General features: G+C 38.6%; 1 protein-coding gene across 6 annotated transcripts in view; it reads left to right on the top strand.

Moving 5' to 3' along the window:
* The window catches only part of RGS7 (regulator of G protein signaling 7), a 290,217-nt gene extending 271,545 nt beyond the window's left edge, over positions 1 to 18,672 (top strand). For 2 of the 6 annotated variants that reach the window (XM_064509374.1, XM_064509369.1), the window contains 4 exons: positions 2,424 to 2,610; positions 5,948 to 6,037; positions 7,287 to 7,340; positions 18,193 to 18,672. In XM_064509374.1, coding sequence (XP_064365444.1) covers positions 2,424 to 2,610; positions 5,948 to 6,037; positions 7,287 to 7,340; positions 18,193 to 18,351 — 490 coding nt within the window. In that variant the 3' untranslated portion in view covers positions 18,352 to 18,672. Of the gene's footprint in view, positions 1 to 2,423; positions 2,611 to 5,947; positions 6,038 to 7,286; positions 7,341 to 8,131; positions 8,213 to 18,002 lie in introns of all 6 variants that reach the window. The other 4 variants (XM_064509372.1, XM_064509371.1, XM_064509370.1 and 1 more) reach the window with 4 other exon arrangements.
* Positions 18,673 to 19,069: the final 397 nt, after the last annotated feature.

Here is a 19,069-nt window from a genome sequence, read left to right as displayed (position 1 = left end):
ATTTTCTTTCTATTTTTAAAAAGGTTTCTATATTTGAAGCCTCACAATTTCCATAGGGGTTTTGAATACTAATGTTAGAAGAGTAAAATAAAATCAATCTATTGAAGAGCTTGTGTTCAGCCTATAAGAATGTGTCTATACAACCTTCCTATTGCAAGCTGGAAGCTGCGTGTTTCCTCAAAGAAGTTCAGTTTATCTCCCATCTATTTCCTCATAATTGAGCATAACCTACTATATAGAAACAGTTTACTTGCAAAAGAAAATAGCATCCTAAGACATATTTGGGGTGTCTTCCAGAAATATTGGCAGTGATATAAAGGAGCAAACAAGAATGTGACAGCTTTGAGCTAGATCCTCAGGATGTCTGCAGGGTGATAGAAAACGTGTATTTACAAAGAACATCCTTCCCTCTCATTTTTCTATTCCTTACCTGACTTCTATACACATGAATAATCAGCCAGTCCCAGAGGATGCATTTGAAAGGGTTGGCACTGCAGGATATACACTTTTAAATGCAAATATCAAAAGCAGCTTAAGGAAACCAAAGTAGGTTGCCCAAATTTGACAGCATAAACTGAATTAGAGTTTGTGAGCTGTGCAGTTTTTAAACTTGAGTTATAAGCCCTCTATTGTTGCTGCATTGCTATCGGATTCTCAAAATAAGTCACTAGGCTCTGTGTAGATCAGTGTTCACATTTCAGTTCACAGAGGTAAGTGATGCTACCTCCGAATTTTTGAAACTAGAGTTCTTGTGTTTGCACAGACTCCCTGTGTGACCTTGAAGAAATGACTGTACATTATTAATGTATTTGCAAAACTGGGACAACATTACTTCTTTATCTCTTGGAGAATTTTAAGGAATCAATAGACAGAAAAGCTATTCTTATACACTATGGAAATTGAAGGGTGTAGGAATATCTGAAATAGTCATCTCAGTAGAGTGGAGGTGACTGTAATGGCTTGTGAGCGATGAGAAGATAACACGCTGAATAGTCAGATCCAGTGCCTCTGGAAAGTAGGAATAGAGCATCTTTCCGAAAAAAAGAGGAATGAGGTGAGAGCATAGGAGGAGCCCACGAAGAGAGCACAGGCTCCTTCCACCTCTGCTACAAAGGAGTTTCAAAACAAGATTATGAGAGACTAATTACTTCCCAGAAGGTAAATCATCTGATGTGAAGAACCACTTATAAGATTAATGCTGTAAAGGTTTTTTTGCTATTTTTTATTAACCTCTCATGAGAGCTGTTGCAATAACTATATTAGAATTCGGACTGAGGGCAGTATCATTTTGCATTCTTGAGGGACATGAGTTCAGCTCCCTCCCCTACCCCACCCCTGTTTAACTGAGCTAAAGAGAGCTCAGTTTGATCTCAAAGTGTAAGCAGTTGAACCACAATTTACAGGTGTATCCAAATTATTTGTCAGCCTTGTAAAATCTGACTTGTATCACAGTTAATTCACTTCAAAGTTCAGCTCATCTATTTCGTAGGATCAGCCCTATCAAAACAATACTGAAAAGTTGTGGTGGTGCATATGGGTTATTTAATACCATAAAAGTCATACTGTAGTGGAGCTCTTGGAGAAAAAAAGAATATGGTCTACACCATGTCTAACCGTAGGACTCCTAGCTGAATTTAGAATTGTGTTGTGCCATCAGAAAGTTTGGTACACCCGTAACAGAGATAACCGTACAGAGACCATAATAGCAAATGACAATTGAATAGCTAAGCTTATAGCTTATAAACCTTTTTAATGATCCTCCTCCAAACTGAGTGAGAAGTACCTCATGAACCAGCCTGCTCTGTATGTATCTGCCTGATGTTTGTTTGCTCTGCTGCAGAAGAGAGGGAGGACATTGGAACTTCCATTCAGCATTTTCTTAGTAAAAATACTTACAGAAATGCAATGCTAAAGAAAGAAATGAAATATCAGTGAGCAAAGGAAATGCTTTTCCAGCATGAATTGTGGAGTAATAGTCACAAAATTACAGTTATACAGTTGATAGCTTAGCAGGATTCAGAGAGATGTCTGTAGATAACAAGAACATAAGTTCTTATTAGCTTTTGAAGGAATATAAAAAAGCAATATGTTTATAAGCAGTATAAGCCATTGTGCCTCAGATGAAAAGAAATCTCCGTTTAATTCTGGTTGAATAGAAACCTTCCTGTGAGTGAGTTACCCATACGTAGGTAATGAAGGATTTCTTACTCATCTCATGAAGACTCTCGTAATGGTAGCTATTTAGGATAGATTACCTGAGACAGTATACCAGAATCCTGATCCCAACATAAAATTATGGGGTTTGCTCATTTTAGCATGTTTGAGATGAAATCTTCACAGTTACTTTATCTTTTTAAGAGCAAAGGACTGCTTCATTAATAATTAAACTGAATTGGAATTCAAGATGCTGTATTATGTCATAGGTTCTGGTTAGCAGTAGAAGAGCTGAAGAAGAGGCCTATTCGTGAAGTTCCTGCTCGTGTCCAGGAAATCTGGCAAGAATTTCTTGCTCCAGGTGCACCCAGTGCCATCAATCTAGATTCAAAAAGTTATGACAAAACAACACAGAACGTAAAGGACCCTGGAAGATACACATTTGAAGATGCTCAGGTCAGTTTGCAGTCTTCTTAGGGACGTCTGAAATTGAATATTGGCTAGTGGAATGTATGTACTAACATAAGATATATTGGGAATGAAGTGATAATGATCTGTTTCCAAAAATGCAATTTTAGCAATGCAAATGGGCAACATTTCTTTCTTTCATGAGGCCTGTGGTTTACTAAGGCTCTTCATGAAATTTCTCTGCTTCGTATAGAGGCTTCAAGTTGGCTTCAAATGGAGCTAAATGCATAATGCAATAAAATTCATATTTTCATGTTCCTGTTTTCTCAGTCCTTTTGCATTAAGAAAAAAGCTTAATCCAGTTGCATTAAGAACAAAGCTTCCCCTCCACATGAATTTCTGCTTCTCAAAATCTGCCTCTGAAGGAGTGTCCTTGATACAGGCTCAATGTCTGCTCTCTCAATGCATGTTCAAAACTCTTGTTATCATTTTTAGGAGTCATAGGTTCCCACCATGGTCAGAGTATGACTCATGTGAGAAATAACATTTTGTAGAGGCTTGTGCTGAAGTGTCATGTTCCATGGATGATGTACTTTTAAAATCTTGTTAAAGTACTATTTACAGAACATCAGGCAAGGATTCTAACAGTACTTTTCCATGAGAAGTATTACAGGAGTAAAGAACAGTCTCTAAATGGCTTACGAGGCTCTTTGGGGACTGATGGAGTCATATCTTGAATACTATAATGAAAAGATTTGGTCAGATCTAGGATTGTAGAAATACTTCATTTTTTGAGTTTGGAAGCAAAAGTTAAAAAATAAAAGGGAAAAATAAAAATCTCAGTTTTCCTTAGAAGAAAAAAGAAAACAAGTACTTCTATATTAGATGGGACGTTTCATGTGACTTGTAACTAAATATTTCATCTTTGCAGACTTCAGGGAAAAACAATAGAAAGAACTGGATCCACAGTAAAAGTTGTAGAACTGGTACCATCCACCTCCGTTTTTATCAGTAGCCCACTGATGAAAATGTAATTATTAATGCAAAGTGAAATCGTGTCAAAAGGCGAGATTGAGATCATATCCCTGCAGAATTTTCTACAGCTTGATTATTAGGATGTCATCTTGGGAGCCAGGAGATGCAGCTTCCAATTCCGTGAAGCAGAGAAGGAAATAAAATCTGGGCCTCCTGCCTTTTGGGAAAGTGCCTCCACCCTAGCTAGGAGGGAGAATAATTCTGCCACCTTTAGAAAGAAAGGAAAAAGAAAATTCCTGTGCTCTCATTTTGCTATTGAGAATAGCAAAATATGATGCAGCAATAAAGTTTTCATGAGACACTGTATCATACACGCTGTTTTGTAGTACTCTGCATTAAGCCAAATATGCAGTTTTTTCTTGCATCTGCTGAGCCACACTGGAGATTTAAGAATGCAGTGCACATCAAAGAAAGACATAAATTGCACAATACTCTAGCAATATAAAAGCTCTAAAAGAAAACACATCTTCACAGCTGAGTTAGTAAAGGAAAATTAAATTCCTTGCCAATACCCACATTTTGTTTTGTAAAAATAGGTCTGAAATTTCAACAGTTTTTCAATTTCAACAATTTTTTACTTCTAGATCCCTTTATGTGAGCAGGGCTTTTTTCTCCTGTCAGACCTCTGCTTGTTTGATCCAGTTCAGCATACAGTTTCAACCTGAAAGCCTCCACTCCTCAGAGAAAACAGAGTAGACCGTACCTGCCATGTTCTGAATCAGATGCTTTAGGACCTTTACACTGTGTCCTACCTAAAGTGGCAGGGTATTTTTGGGAGCAGAGCTTTCAAACAGGCTCTTATTGGTCTGCCAGTCTGGAAAAGGACAACTTATAAAGCATTTTTGAGTCAGCAAATGATTTGATTTTGGTTTAAAAGGCTTTCAAAAGCTTTTTTTTTTGACTTGATAGGTGGCATCACGGAACTTCATATCAAATGAGAGTGATACATAAGTAAAAATAGAGTTTTTACTAACTCGCATTCAGCTTCAACTCCTGACTTATTCTACATTAACAATTCTAATACACTGCAGCTTAATTTATCCTCCTTTTTACAGATTTTTTTTTTTTTTTTGCACAGATATAGCATCTCAATACCAAACACCATGGACAGGAACAGAATCCTTTTTGCTTTCTTGGCTGAATTGGCTGCTCTCATAGAAACTGAATGGAATAAAAGCTCCCCAGCTTCAATTCTATATATACACCAGAACTTATCTGTTTAGTTTAGAAAGTATAGTGCAGCGCACTTGGAAAACCTGGAGAATGATTCTAATATAACACTGATTAAAAATCAGCTTTAATTTTATTTTGCCATACTTTTAATCAAAGGTGATTTTTTCTATTCACTGATCTTATGCAGTATCAAGTTTAGAAACAGTATTTACTTTAAAGTTTATTTGCCGTTTCAGGGTTGCTGTGCTATAAGTTTCCTATACTAGAAGATAGGGTTCAAGTTCAAAGGAAAACATAAATAACAAAGTTCAGTGGAATTTTTATAGTATTTTTATGGGAGTATTTCCTATTCAGATTGCTTTTTCTAAAAATTCTTCTTCTAACCTTATAACCAGAACCGGAATAATGAATCATAAATACCCTACATTATCAATTTTTAGTTTCTTGAATATTGCAAGAATGTTCGAAAAAGAAAAGCTCTACATCATTTGTTTTCTGATTCAGGTTTTACAAATTTTCATGTGCTTCTGAAGAATAAATATCTTGGAAATTAGATTAGCCTGGAACTGTTCTTCAATTTGCATATGTATTTTCCTTTGTATATTGTCAGCTGGACAGCAGAATAAACAAACATCTGTCAAATAATGTTTTCAAGAGTAGCCATGGCAGGGCGCATCCTCCCTAACTTGAGCACTTCTCTGCAGTGCTGAATTAGAAACTTAAGACCTTTCTCCAGCTTGTGAAGTAAGAAAAGCATCTCCAGAAAATAATTCAGAAAATCTGATGAAGAAGGAAGGATCCAGGGCCCTGGATTTAGTATCTCAACTAAGCTGACTAATCTTGAAGCTGAGCCTTAAGGTAGAAGTGCTTCAATTGCAAGAACTCTGTTGTAAATTCTTAGAAAAATAATTGTAGAGTGAAAATAGGGGCTATAAATTAAAGAAAGATGTGCTGTGTTCTTTATACATGACAGATAGGTGGAATTTCTGCTTTAAGAATAGGAAGCATCTCAGCCTTAGCTGCTGAACAGCAACCTGCTATCTGATAATAAGAGTTCCTATTATCCATTTGAAATAGTGCTAGCTGGTATACGTTATACCATTAAAAATATGTGACTGCACCCCATTTTCAATATGTCTTCTTTTAGGAGAATAGTAGTGTCTTCTTTCCCTTTCAGGAGCACATTTACAAACTGATGAAAAGTGATTCTTATCCTCGTTTTATACGATCCAGTGCCTACCAGGAGCTGCTACAGGCCAAGAAAAAGGTATTGGTCCATCTTGCCTTTGTCTTGCCACTGTGCAAAGCGGTGGTTATGTTTGCAACAATACTCAGTCTTCTCTCCCCTGTGCCAGTGCAACTGGATATCTGGTAGGTGACCAGCTTGGCGTGTTTGGAGGGTCACATACACACAGGAGTTCAATATACATATACATGTATATATCCTGCATGCGGGCATGTTTTGATAAGTTAATCTAGCAAAACTTATTTTTATTTTTACATCTCATATTGTACTGTTTTCTCTGTTATGAAGCACCTTAAATTGATAAGTGCTTTACAAATACATTAAAAAATAAAATAAAATCCCAGAAGAATAGTCTTTCATGTTTGGAAGTTTGCTTATGTAATAATTGTTGTTCTCGTTATTTCCACTTACGAAAGCTACAGAATGTGTATAGAAACAATCTCATTCATATGAATAACTTCTAATTTCAACTGTAAAAATAGGGCTTACTTCCGTTTCTTTCCCTGTTATTACATGAATAGTTTTGATTAGTCTAGGAATCTAATTTGAAAGAGAGAGCATGTCACACTTCTGCAAACAAAGGCTCATGTCTTGGTATGTAATATTTGCTTAAAAAGTCCAGTCATGGGAGGACTTCTGAACAGACACAGCCCAGATTATGTGGAGCAGCTTGCACAATGCACATTTCTGTAATGAAAAATTATTCTATTAGTGGGCTCTAAATAATGATCTCCTAGAATCAGTTTGGAGCTCTGTGGCTGCAAAATCAGGGCCCTGCTTATTGCCGGCATAAGGTAGTTTTTAACACCAGAGCATTCTATTGTTTATAATGACAACCTAAAATTATATGAAAGTACTGTATGATTTTGTTTTTTGTTCAAACATTGATTTCTGAAGATCCAATATAGAGAGAGATGTTGAAAATGCCAGAAAGCTACAACTGTCCGTGTGAAGTCCTTAAGTTTGTGAATGTCAGTTCATTAACACAAGATGTGCACTTCATTATTTCTTTTTATTTTCAGTTTTTCTTTTAAATCAAACCAGTTTGATCCCCATGAAAAATGATTTTTGTCAAATACTATACCTGTTTTGCCCATCCACTGTTTAGCAAAGTCCCATTACAGCTTCATACCTATGTTTGCTTCCTGATTTATACAAACTTTGTTTTGCAGTCCATTATTTCATCATTCCTTCTTTTCTACTCCATTTTTTTCTCGCTTTTCTTTTCCCCCCCTTTTTCTTTTTCTTTCTTTTTTATTTTAAATTTAAGTTGGAAAACACACTGGATCGTCGAACATCTTTTGAGAAATTCACACGCAATGTGGTAAGTTTGTTGCCTTGGAAGACTAGTAAACCTGATGGAACATCCTTCTCCCCCTCACCAATCCCTCCTTTCCCTTTTTGCTTCTCTAACGTGACAGTTAAAATTGTATTTATGCCAGTTTGTGACTTTACCTAGGAATGACAGTTTTGTAATATGCTTTCATTACAACCCCTTCCCCCTCGTCCCTTTCCGGCTGACCTCCGTAGTCACCCATGGAGGAAGGGACCTTTGGGAGCCATGCTTTTTGCATTAAGAAGCATGGAATGATCCACTCTCCATTTTTTTTAAATGGTAGTAAAGAATTTGTGAAAAACCTGCTTGATATTTTTCCTTTTTCTGGTTCCTCTCAAAAGACTAAGTTCGATACAGTTTGAATACACTGGCTTTCCTTCTTGTCTCCTTTTTATTTTACTGGAAAAGAGTTTGTCCCATTTTTATAATTGGGCACAGAAAAAAAACTAAAATAATATCGCCATCTTCCTTAATGTCTAGTACAGCTTTTTCAGGACCAAACAGTTCATGCTGATGATGCACAGGGGTTTGATTGGGATTTCATTTGGATAACAGACTACAAAAACTGATTAAAAAATCTTTTTTTTTTTGGAGAGAGATTTCACTGAGGTAAAAAAATGAACGCTGGCAAATTTATTGTGGGCATTTTCTTGCCACCAGCTGAAAGAGCCGCTGCTTTCCTGATGTGTGGGATTCTTTTTACTTGTCCAATGTCTTGGGATTTTTTTTTAACATTGTGAAAGTTCAAACTAAAGCATTCAACACATTTATTTTTGTAGGGCAGAAACATCCCTATTTTCCCATGCCATAAAAACTGTACACCAACACTGAGAGCGAGCACTAACCTGTTATGAAAAGAGGTAGAAAGATCTTGGATTATACTCAAGTTTGTCTGCATTGTCCGTTGAATTGTGCAGTTGACGCTGCTGTGTGTGTGTGTGTTTGTGGCTTTTTCTGTGACCTGGTTAGTGGAGCTGTGTGCGTTGAAATGAAAAATACAAGAGCTTTCAGCAAAGATCATGGTTTTTGTTTTTTTAGTTTCTAGGGAAGGAGAAGCAGTTCTCAGAAACTGCCTCCTGTGTAATGAGGCTCAAGAATTTTTCCCCAAGCATTTTAAAAACATATACTTTCCAGTAATCAAAAAAGAAACAAATGCAGTGAAAGAACAAAGTTTTGTGAGGCTGTGGGAATATCTCACATGTTAAAACAAAACTGCGATTCTTTTGCTACTCTCTTATAGGTAAAGGCTTCCTGTAATATGCATTGAGTCCGCTGTTTGTAAATTCAGGAATGAATTTGGATTCAATGGGACAAGCAAAGTCAGTAAAAGACACTAAAAAGTATATGAATGACCACAAAGAAACTATCCCAATGTTTGAAACAAAAACCCCTATTTTTTGCATGGTGGTGTTGCCATAGCATGTTGCAGTGTGATTTGTGTGTTGTCTAAACAGGTTGATCTATAAAACAACATTATACATGATAATGCTACTTTCTTCCGCGGATGTGTTTAATAGGAAGTTCCATATTAATGACCAAGGCCATGTTAATAAAAGAAAATGTAGAGAGCAAGGAGTACCTCTTGCACCTCTGAGGGCCTCTCTGCAGTCAGAGTGACTGGCAAGCCGCAATAGGGAGGTTTTCCATGGGAGCTTAAAGAGCTGGGTCAAGGCAAAAGGTCAAAAAGGGGCTGTGGTAAAGAGTATATAAATGAGTGGTTATAAGGAGAGAAATACCAAGCTGAAGAAAGATGTGAGGAGAATAAAAAAAAAAAAGGCGGAAAGTGAAGAAAGACTGGGAGGCACCAGAACTCGTCTCCGATAATCTCCCAGAACGGTGTTATGGATAAACCAGCAGTTCTGTGCGTAAATGCTGCAGCGTTATGCCCTGCAGGCGTGCCCTGCTCAGCCCACTGATCTCAGGGTGTGGGCACCCGAACAGCAGGATGCTGGCAACGCAGGGGAGGCCCAATAAACAAGCTGTGAGCTAGGAATGAGAACGAGCACTTCTGGATTTGAAGCACTGGTACTTCTTCAGTAGAAGAGGGCACTTTGTTTTTCACTGAGCAATCTATGAAATAATAAATGTGGTTTTGCTTTTGCTCAAACTGCTACCTGAGAATCCGGGTGGAGTCTGTCAAGTCGGGTCAGCTTTCAAAGTGGAAAATGTCACTGCTAGACCTGTTCTCCATTAGATCAGTAGCTCTGAGGCTTGCAAATTTATATGGAGTATCAAGGTACTCAAGTGCAAACCTTTTTTCTGAGAGGACAGATTCATATGCTCCAGTACCCAGGATCCTTGCCACCAGGCATTTTCATTCTTGTTCTCGATTTCAGCTTGTTTATAATATAGAATATATGCCTTAGTACAGTGGTTCCAAGCAGCAGGGATGAAGATGTCTCTCAGAATATCCTAGAGCATAGGCATTAACTTGTTCAACTGTGAAGTGAGAGACTGTGGTATAGATTTGTTCCTCTGATTACTGCAGAGAATAGATGTGGAACAGATCTCTGACAACCTGGGAAAATGCTGTGGTCTCCAAATGACTGAGTAAGAAGAAAATCATATTTTCTCTTCTACTCTGACAGTTTAGTAAATTTAGACCCATTTTCTCTGTTTTTCTGTCTCTTGTATCAAAGTGGTTTTATATCGAACTAAATTGGACCTCCGATTTTCTGTTTGAAGTGTTTAAAAAAACAGAAAGCTTGGTTGTCTGTGGGGACCCAGCCTGAGAGGACAACCTTGTAATTCATAACCTGATTTGTTAGGCTGGAGACTGTAAGAGGTTCCTGAACCTTTTGTTAGTCAAATCAGCGATAGTTGAAAGTGGGCCATACTTGCTATGGAAAACATGTGCTAAACTAGAAAGTTATGCTGCAGGAGCTATCTCTCTATAGTATTCCTTGAAATAAACAGCAATCGCCTAATATAATGAATCATTTTTCTGGCTTGGTGGGGAAAAAATGAAAGAGGCGCTATGTATGCTAGAAACTAAGTTCAGCTTTGTATTTCTTTCACACTGGAGAGTTTTCTTTCCAGAAAACTTTCAATAATTCAGTGCACTTTATGAAAGCCCTAAATGCACAGCTAAAAGCATCAGATATTTGGCTTGCTCTGTAAATTTTACAGTGCAAAATTGCTAATGCTTTTGGCACTCTTCAATAGACAGTAATGTTATAAACACGTCTGCATTCATGTACAATATAGGTATAGTAATAAACTGGTATTTGCTATATGTAATATTTATTACTGAACACTTTGTAGTTTGAGTAGTAAAGATGGCTATTTTTGGTTTGCCTCATTTATTCACAACGCCAGGCCATGGGTGAAAACACAGGGCACACACACTTCAGCACTCCTGGGATGATGACATTGGCTAAGTGCTTTGTTTTGATATAACACCTGCAAACAAAATCGTCACAGCTCAGAGTCAGCTGCACAGAGTGAAGGCGCTCTGTGCTCCCTGCACAGCCCCGGGGGTTTCTGCTTTGGAATAATTCGGGTTTAGTCACCTGCAACCCCTTGAGTAGGTGAGTAGGGAAGACAAAGTCATAAGTCAGAGAGCAGAGAAAAATCCTGGTTCCGTCTAGTGCTTGCTGCACTAACAGAAAGGGGAAAGTAGGTGCTTTTTATGACAACGAAAAATTCTTTTGAGGAATGTACATGAAAAAAATTCTCCATTAAAAAACAATCGGGAAACTTGCTCTGCCCCAAGTGGTAATATTTACACTGCAGGAAAACAAGAAAAGAAAAGGTGCACTGATAACTTTGACAGGAACAAGGAGGTCTTTAAGGAAGGGTTTGTTTTTAATTTCTCACATACATTTAGGATTTGTGAAAGTGGCAGACTGACAGTCCGAGCAAGACGCCTTCTGGAACGCTGGCCTGGTGCTTAGCTGTGATCAGCACCCTGGAAACCTAAACCGAAGGGCTCTCTTTCACAGCAGAGTAGGCGAATTTCATTTCCACTCCATGGCAGTTCTCACCAGGAACCAAGTTAGCGGAGCAAGGAGGTGCAGTCTCCGTCCTCAGAGCCGCCCAGCGTGGCAGATACTCCAGCATCACATGGTGGTGTCACGGCTTCAGAAGCCACCGTCAGAGTTAGGGTGCCCAACTGTAGAGCATGCAAAGTACTGTGCGCAGTGCAAGTTTGTGAGGTTTCGTGGACAGGCAGCCCCTACAGAATAGACCAAGTCCGGTCCATGTATTGAACCAGGCAGCCATCATATGATAATTATCTTCACTCTTTGCCTCATAAACAAGACCCCATTTAACAACTCTGAGTTTAAAAACATATCTTCCATTACTCGTACCCTTTCCAGTTGTCTTCTCCCACCTAGCTGTAAAAAATAACTTAACAGTGTCCTTTGATGTTTTCTCCTCCAAACCACTAACATTAGGCAATTTCATGCTTGAGATGAGAAATGTCAAGGCCACTGAACACAGCACATTTTTGCAGTGCTCAGTACAATGTCACTAAACCTGACATAGCAAATTATGGCCTAGAGTTGGAACTTAACTCTTAAAAATGGTTTCTTGACTTCTTACCAGTGGGGACAGACTTTCTCCATGCTTAAATTGATGTCATCTCTTGCCATATTAAAATCTGTCTGTTTTTTGAGAAACAATATAGGTAACATATTAATTTCATCTGTTTAGAAATCTTTGCATATGAACAGGTAAAACTTGTTATGTACCTAAGAACTCTACTGTTTCAGACCAGAAGTCCATCTAGCCCTGAAATCCAAACAAGGGCTCTATTTTCCTCCAGCATGGCATGGTGAATAAGCCTTAATGCAATATCACCTGTGGAATCTCATGTTCTGCACAGACCCGTGGAAGATTTCCTAATTACACTTTTGAAATTTACTTACGGTTGTTTCTGAAAGTTTGTACTTAAAAAAAGCTATTCAAAAAAATCACAAAACTTGTTTGAAATATTCAAAATAATAATAATAATAATAATAATAATAGAAATGAAGGCTTTTCCCTTTTCCAGAAAGACATGGCTTATTAATGTTTGACTAAAAAGAACTGATGAAATAACTGAAAAATTTAATTTGGCATTTTCTGTATTTTGGAAAAAAGAAACATCCAGTTTTCTAATTTTCCTTTGACATACAGGCTGCATATATTTGTATATTTCTGAACTATTGAAAACCCTCTAAATTATCTAAATGGAACATTTTGAATGACCTGAAGTGATTCTGAATTTTTTGATTTCTGTTATTTCACAAAATCTTTTTTATTTTTTCTTTCTCATTGGACAAGAAATAGAACAGAAAAGGAGCACTCAAAGAGCCCGGTACCAGTTGGGCAGAGACAACTATTTCCTGGGGTCCCTGATCTGTGCCACTTCTGTGGCAAGAGGAAGGCCTTGGCATACATGTATGGAGAGAGTGCCAAGCTACAGGCCCTCCTCCGGCTCTTCCTGAACAGTGGTATTGAGGTTGTCGCTGAACGTTTCCCCTCCTCTTTTCATTTATAGCCTCCCATGTGAAGCTGTGGGATGAGCTGGGCACCTCTGGTGCTGGCTGGCCCGCGGCAGGCTGGCCATGCCCGCGGCAGAAGGTGGCAGCTTGAGTGGACCTCGGTGGGGCGACTGCGGGGCCTGTTCCCCTCCGCCCCATCCCCACTGGTCAGCGAGGCCACGGGAGAGCCCCCGCCAGCCTGCACTCCTGCCCAGCACCCCGTCTCCCTTCCCAGCTCTACATTCATAATCCTCTGAGCCTCAGCTCTCTCCTTCCTCCTGCTTTTGTCTCCTGTAATGATTCGCTTCTCTTTCTGGCTTACTTATGCTCTGCTCACCCCTTTTTTGGAGATGAGGATGGCATTTATTTTTGTCAGAAGTGATGCCCAGCCTCATGAGGAAAACCAAAAAAGAGCAGCTGTAGGGCATGCCGGTGAAGACTGGCCTCCTAGTCGTGTTCAGCAAATGAAGCTAAACTGCTTCGCTTTCTGCTGGAAGAGAAAATTGAGGAGTAGCGCTTGCGCAGCCAGGTCGATGTAAGTTAGGAGCCAGCACCTACATGTTCAGGGTTTACGTCAGTGTCCGCCAAGTGACAAACATCTACCTTGTCCTGTTTGCAAGAATGAGAACAGCAAGGTGATGTACAAACCTGAGGGGCCAGCCCGAGGACAAACACACAGGAAAAATATTTGTTGAGTGCTTTGATGCCTTGGAAAAATCTTACGTTTTACCCCATACTTCAGCTGGTTATTCAAGTTCCAGCTTGAATCTGGCAAAAGCTTGTAGGTTAACCACAAATGAGAGCAGCTTATTAGTGAATGTAAAGATAAGTGGGGATGAAAGAAAAGAGGGAGCATCACCCAGTTTGGAATTAGCAGAAATAGGCATGCAGTCACTCGGGCACTGCCTCTTATCTACGGACTGCTCCAGGAAACGGTATGGCAGTAATGAGAAGAGACTGATGGGCCGCAAGTCGCCACAGCAGGCTGAAGGATTTCACTGCACATGTGAGCACTTAGTGCTGCAGCTGCAGTGAGAACTCGTGCCCCACATTCAAAAAATGCTATCCTCCTCCCCTGGAAGAGCAGTACAGTGGCACGGCTTCGTGAGAGCAACGTCCTGTGCTGCGGGGGAAATCCAAGCAGCATTGCACCCCGGTGAGCAATGCTAGAGCAGCTCCCTGGTGTTAGAGGAGCCAGGGCCAGCTAAATCCCAAGAAAGTACTTCTTGCTATTTCTGCTCCTTTTTCCCCCAGATGTGCCTCTGTCAGTGGGCGTTTAGGTACAGGCTCTGCGTGTGGTGCACTGCGGTGTCGCTTGGGAGCTTGGCCTGCTGATAGGAGCTGGGTTGCCAGCATGCCCGGGTGTGCAGCGCATGAGCAGATGGGCTGCTGGCGGGGGGCAAAGAGGCCAAGTCCAGTTGGGTTGTCTCACTTTGCTCGTGCTGGGGTTCGCACTTTCTCTGTTGCCCAGTCAGATGTGTAGAGTTCCCATTTCTAGTTCTAACCTGGTGAGTAGCACCTGTCTTAACAATAAAGAAACATTTAAAAAGTAGCCATTGGGGTTACTTAGCAGAAAGGATGAGAATTAGAGAATTCATCTTCTAAAAGAAAAAGACTTGATCTTCCTCTACCATCCTTTTCAGCTCCAGCCCCTACACAAATTTCATATTGACTTCTTGTAAGTCACCTATTTATTGAGGTTGTTGCTGACGTGTTTGCCAGATTATCTGAAGTGTTAGTGTCATGCTACATAAACAGATCAGGGGGTCAGCCCATTTGTAGTTAGCGCCTCATAAATCTGCACATTGCTTTGTAATTCGTTCCCTTAACTCCCTTAAAGCACAGTTGGAAGGACAACACTATTGAAAAGCAAATATGCTAGGTAGGGAAATGAGCACTTGAATCAATTAATGCAGTTTTCATAGGTGCACTTCTTCACTCTGACTACTATGCTGACTCCTTGTTCTCTGACTCCCTTTTCATGTTATGTGTGTGAAGCTTCATTTGGGCTTGTATGTTATAATAAAATTTTTTATTAGGTTCAATTAATATGTCCAAAGTGCACCTATGCAGGCAAGAATCCTACTCCAGTTTAGAATTTGGCCGTACACTTCTATTCATGGCAAAAATATATTAAAAAATATTAAAGATCTCCTTTTCATTCTTCAGAGGAACATCGGCTGCTTTTTGTGATTTTTTTCAATTGTTCTTTAATCTTATTAGCAAAGGAGATTTTTTTCCTATGTGTCATTAGTCATCTGTGACACCTCTCAAGATGTGATGTAGTAGCCTGAATCATAATTTGGCTTGTGGAAATTTTGTTAACATTATATCAAAAAGAAATAGCTAAGCTCAAATCTTAAATTATGACCCATGAGGAATGGTCCTAAAATCAATTTGGTAAACTGAGTAAATCTGGAAGTCTTCTAGAGATGATAATTATGAAATCCTACTGTACAAATCTAAATAATCAGTTTTCATTTTAGAATAGAGTTTGTTTTTCTCTGTTCTCTGGAACAGAGTTGGAAAGAATATTTTGCAAACTTGAAATTAACAAATGACTTCATATCTGAATCAGAAAGTGGAATATGGATATTACTCCCATTTTGGGCCGCTATGGATTCTGTGCCTTAGAAGCTTATTTTTGCAATAAGAAGAGGAAATATGAGTCAGAATAAACATGGAAGCAGATCTCTTAAGGAAAGTTTGTTTGTTTTAAATTGTCACTTTTTGAACTATAAACACTTTTTAAAGATAAATTACATCTCTTAATGCATGGAAAAAGGGCATATAAAGCTTTACACACCTTGTTCAGTTACCCAGTGAAGATTTCATCTCTTTTAAGCAGTGTGATATTCTCTGAGGCAGAGAAGGGCAGTGGAGGAGAGGAGCATACAGAGAAATCCTTATCGCTGCAGGGCTTAGGAGAAAAAGCATCCAAAGCCAGGAAGCTTACTGTGGGGGGCAGCATCTGGGGAACAAGTGATATAGAATACCAAAAACTTGTCATGACAGCTCACTGCATCTGTGGGGAGAATCTGAAATAGTCCATAGAATAAGATTATACAAGTCAGATCAATTCAATAACTAGTAGTTTTTTGCCTTCTTTTAGATGAAAAGTTCATAGTTTATATTATACCACAAATCAATTCCCAAGAGACTAGAACTTGTTTATGGTTCATTTTAAAATTTCATGGAATTTACAACTCAAGCAAGCAAGCGTTGCAGATAAGAATACAAAGTTATTTCACAGATTTTATCGCACAGCAAAAGCTTACACAGTTTTCAGATGCAGTACTGAGCTTTTTTAAATAACTAATAGAAAACTCCTGATTGGGAATTAGTTTTTTATATACTTCAGTACTAAATGGAAAGTAGCCAATCCTGTAAGCATCTAAAATTAAACATGAATAACTTCATCAAAGGTAAAAATAAGTGTATGCTCAATATTTTCCTAGATTATGTCCAAGGCTGACAATCATGAATCACCTAACAAAACACTTAACAGTTTCAGACATGTTGTTTTAAATTGTATTCCAGTGCCACACAGTTGTTGATACTTTTTTGACTATTTGAAAAGAAGAGGTATATTATTATAATATAGTGGTATGAGCAGTTTACCTGTTACAGTTAGAGGAAAACATAATTTAAGATTCAACAAGTGCCAAGAAACTGTGAAATTTCATGAAGGTAGAAAGGGACAGTTTAAGCTAGACAAAGGGAAGAGAGCATGCCTGGAAGGAGACTTTCCTCCTTTGAGAGAGCAAATATTATTACTGTCAGAGGCAGTGTGGTGATCCTGATAGATGGACAGACTAATCCAACATTGCGGATCATGAGTTCCCTTCAAAATTCTATTATAAAGGAAAAATTTATCCTATTTTGTTCAGCCTGTATTTCAGAGCACAAAGAATAAAAGAGCTGCTTTTTTTTTTCTTTTTCTTTTTTTTTTTTTTTCTGTGAGGACCCACATTGATATATCTTGAGCAAATGCTCAGAACCAAGTTATGTATCCCTGTGAGGATACATTTAATTGATAGTGAAAATAGATAAAATTTGTGTAATTCCACTGAGTCATAAGACAACAGATAACAACTCACTGACATGGCAGAATAAAGTGATTTACCCTTTACTGCAGAAGATGTAGCATCTCTCTGTAGTTAGTTTTTCTACAGTAGTCTTCTTGAAATCAGTTTCATTTTCTGAATCGTGCACTTAAAATGAACAACAAAATTAATGTAAGTATTAAATATCCTTTAACTGGAGGGTTAGACAGAAACATTTGCTATTTAATGTTTTATGAGCTATTTATGTCACATTATCAGGGTATGCCTGTGATATTTTGAGGAGCGATGCACGCTTGCTGTGCTAGCTCTGCCTCTGTTGGATCAGAGCCACAGCAGGATGGCACTGAGAGAATTAGCTGACATGTGAGCTGGTCTCATGGCTTTTGCCTAGCTCAGATAAAGCTCAAATCTGCCTGAAATATAGCATGGAGACATACCTTACAGTGTAGACCTAACCTTTGTGGGACAGTCATTGCACTTGTCAAATGAACTTGCTAAAAAGCTGAACAGCATCCTCACAGCAGGAGGAGCAATGAGGAAAATAATGACGTGGAAACCCAAAGACCTTCCCAGCAGCATTGTGCAGATCATCTGTAATATACCTGGTCAATGTTTCTTATAAATAGTAAATACAGTCTCTGCAAGCGTATAGCTGAGTTCATGGAGGTGCTGTTTTCCAGCCTGTATGCAATCTGCCTCTTACTTTCTTAGCTGAACTTTAAAGTGGCGTTTTCTCATCTGTGACAAGAGCTACCGCAGTTTGCACATTTGTCCTTGTAGCATAAGGCACCCTCGCAGTCTTGAAGTTATTTTCAGTGCTGGGTATGACCAACAGCAAAAAGCTCAGCAGTAGTTTCTTATCAACCAAAACCAATCTTATCCAGAAATGGCCTTTAAATTTGCTGGATTATGCTGTGAAACAATCTGGCTGCCTGGCAGTGCAGGTGATTTAAGTATCAGGGCTTCCTGTGGTTTAAGATTGACAGACTCCAGTCGGTGCCCCTAGCTATTTGACAGTGATGTGGCAACACTGAGTGGTTGCTGATGAACAGGTTTGCAGTGATCATGCCTCTGTTTTCTGTTTTTGTTTTTTGTTTTTATCTTTTCCTCAGGGGAAATCGCTCACATCAAAGAGGTTAACCAGTCTAGTGCAGTCCTACTAAAAGGATCACCTTGTAGCATGGAAGCAGACTCAAATCATTACACATACTTTGTAGCTCACTGATTGCCTGAATCAGAGGACAGTAGAACAAGATGTTGCATGAGCCAGGACCTGACTTGTTTTCTTTTGTGTATACTAAGGCATTACAGACTCCGAGGGACTCTCTAGCCTTTCGATGCCTCCATTTCGAAAACTGTCTGCTCACTTCCTCCTTCATATCAAGCTGGATCTGTGTCTTTTTATTTTCTGCAAGCTCAAGTACAGTGAAAAAAAAGCTTCTGCTAGACACAGTTTATTAAAAAAAAATATGTCAATCAAAAACTGGAAGAAATGTAAAAAATGCATATATTAATAAATATACATATGGCATCACATTTATTGCACAATAAATTAGCACAGAAGGTTTCATTTCACTGATGTATTCACATTGAGAAAGAAAGCCTGTGTCTTTGTCTGTTGTCTGTATATTCTCTGTTAATGTTTCTTGCATTTATTTTTATACCATATTTAAAAAAGAACACCTTTTACTCCAGATGTATTAAAGTTGATCCTTTCTCTGTAAATTTGTGTATGTTTATATTGTTGTTTTATCTTTCATTAAAAGATGCAGAATCTCTTTCCTTTGGGAAGTTTGAGATTTTAATATTGAACCATAAGATTAGCCAAGACCAAAATCATCCCCCAAAGTTATATACCTTGTGCTTTCTAAAAAATGACATCGAAATGGCATTTGGACCTCGGCATTTTCTTTCTCTCAGTGACACCTAATCAAACACACTTTATTGATAATTATTTACTCTTTATTTTCTTTCTATCAAGCTAGCAGCAGTGAGACCTTTCCAGCTTGCTCATCATCACATAAGTAAACACTTCTTAAGGCTAGGCTAGTTCTGTAATACTTCAGTCCCCAAAGTCTGCTCCAGTGATACAATGTAATCGGATGGTTGCTACCCAAGAAGAGATGAACTTAACTGCATTTATTTAAAAACATGTCTGGCAAGTAGGTATTTCTCCTTT

This window comes from Dromaius novaehollandiae, chromosome 3 (genome assembly GCF_036370855.1).
Source record: "Dromaius novaehollandiae isolate bDroNov1 chromosome 3, bDroNov1.hap1, whole genome shotgun sequence".
Lineage (NCBI taxonomy): Eukaryota > Metazoa > Chordata > Aves > Casuariiformes > Dromaiidae > Dromaius > Dromaius novaehollandiae.
This window is presented reverse-complemented; position numbering and strand designations above follow the sequence as displayed.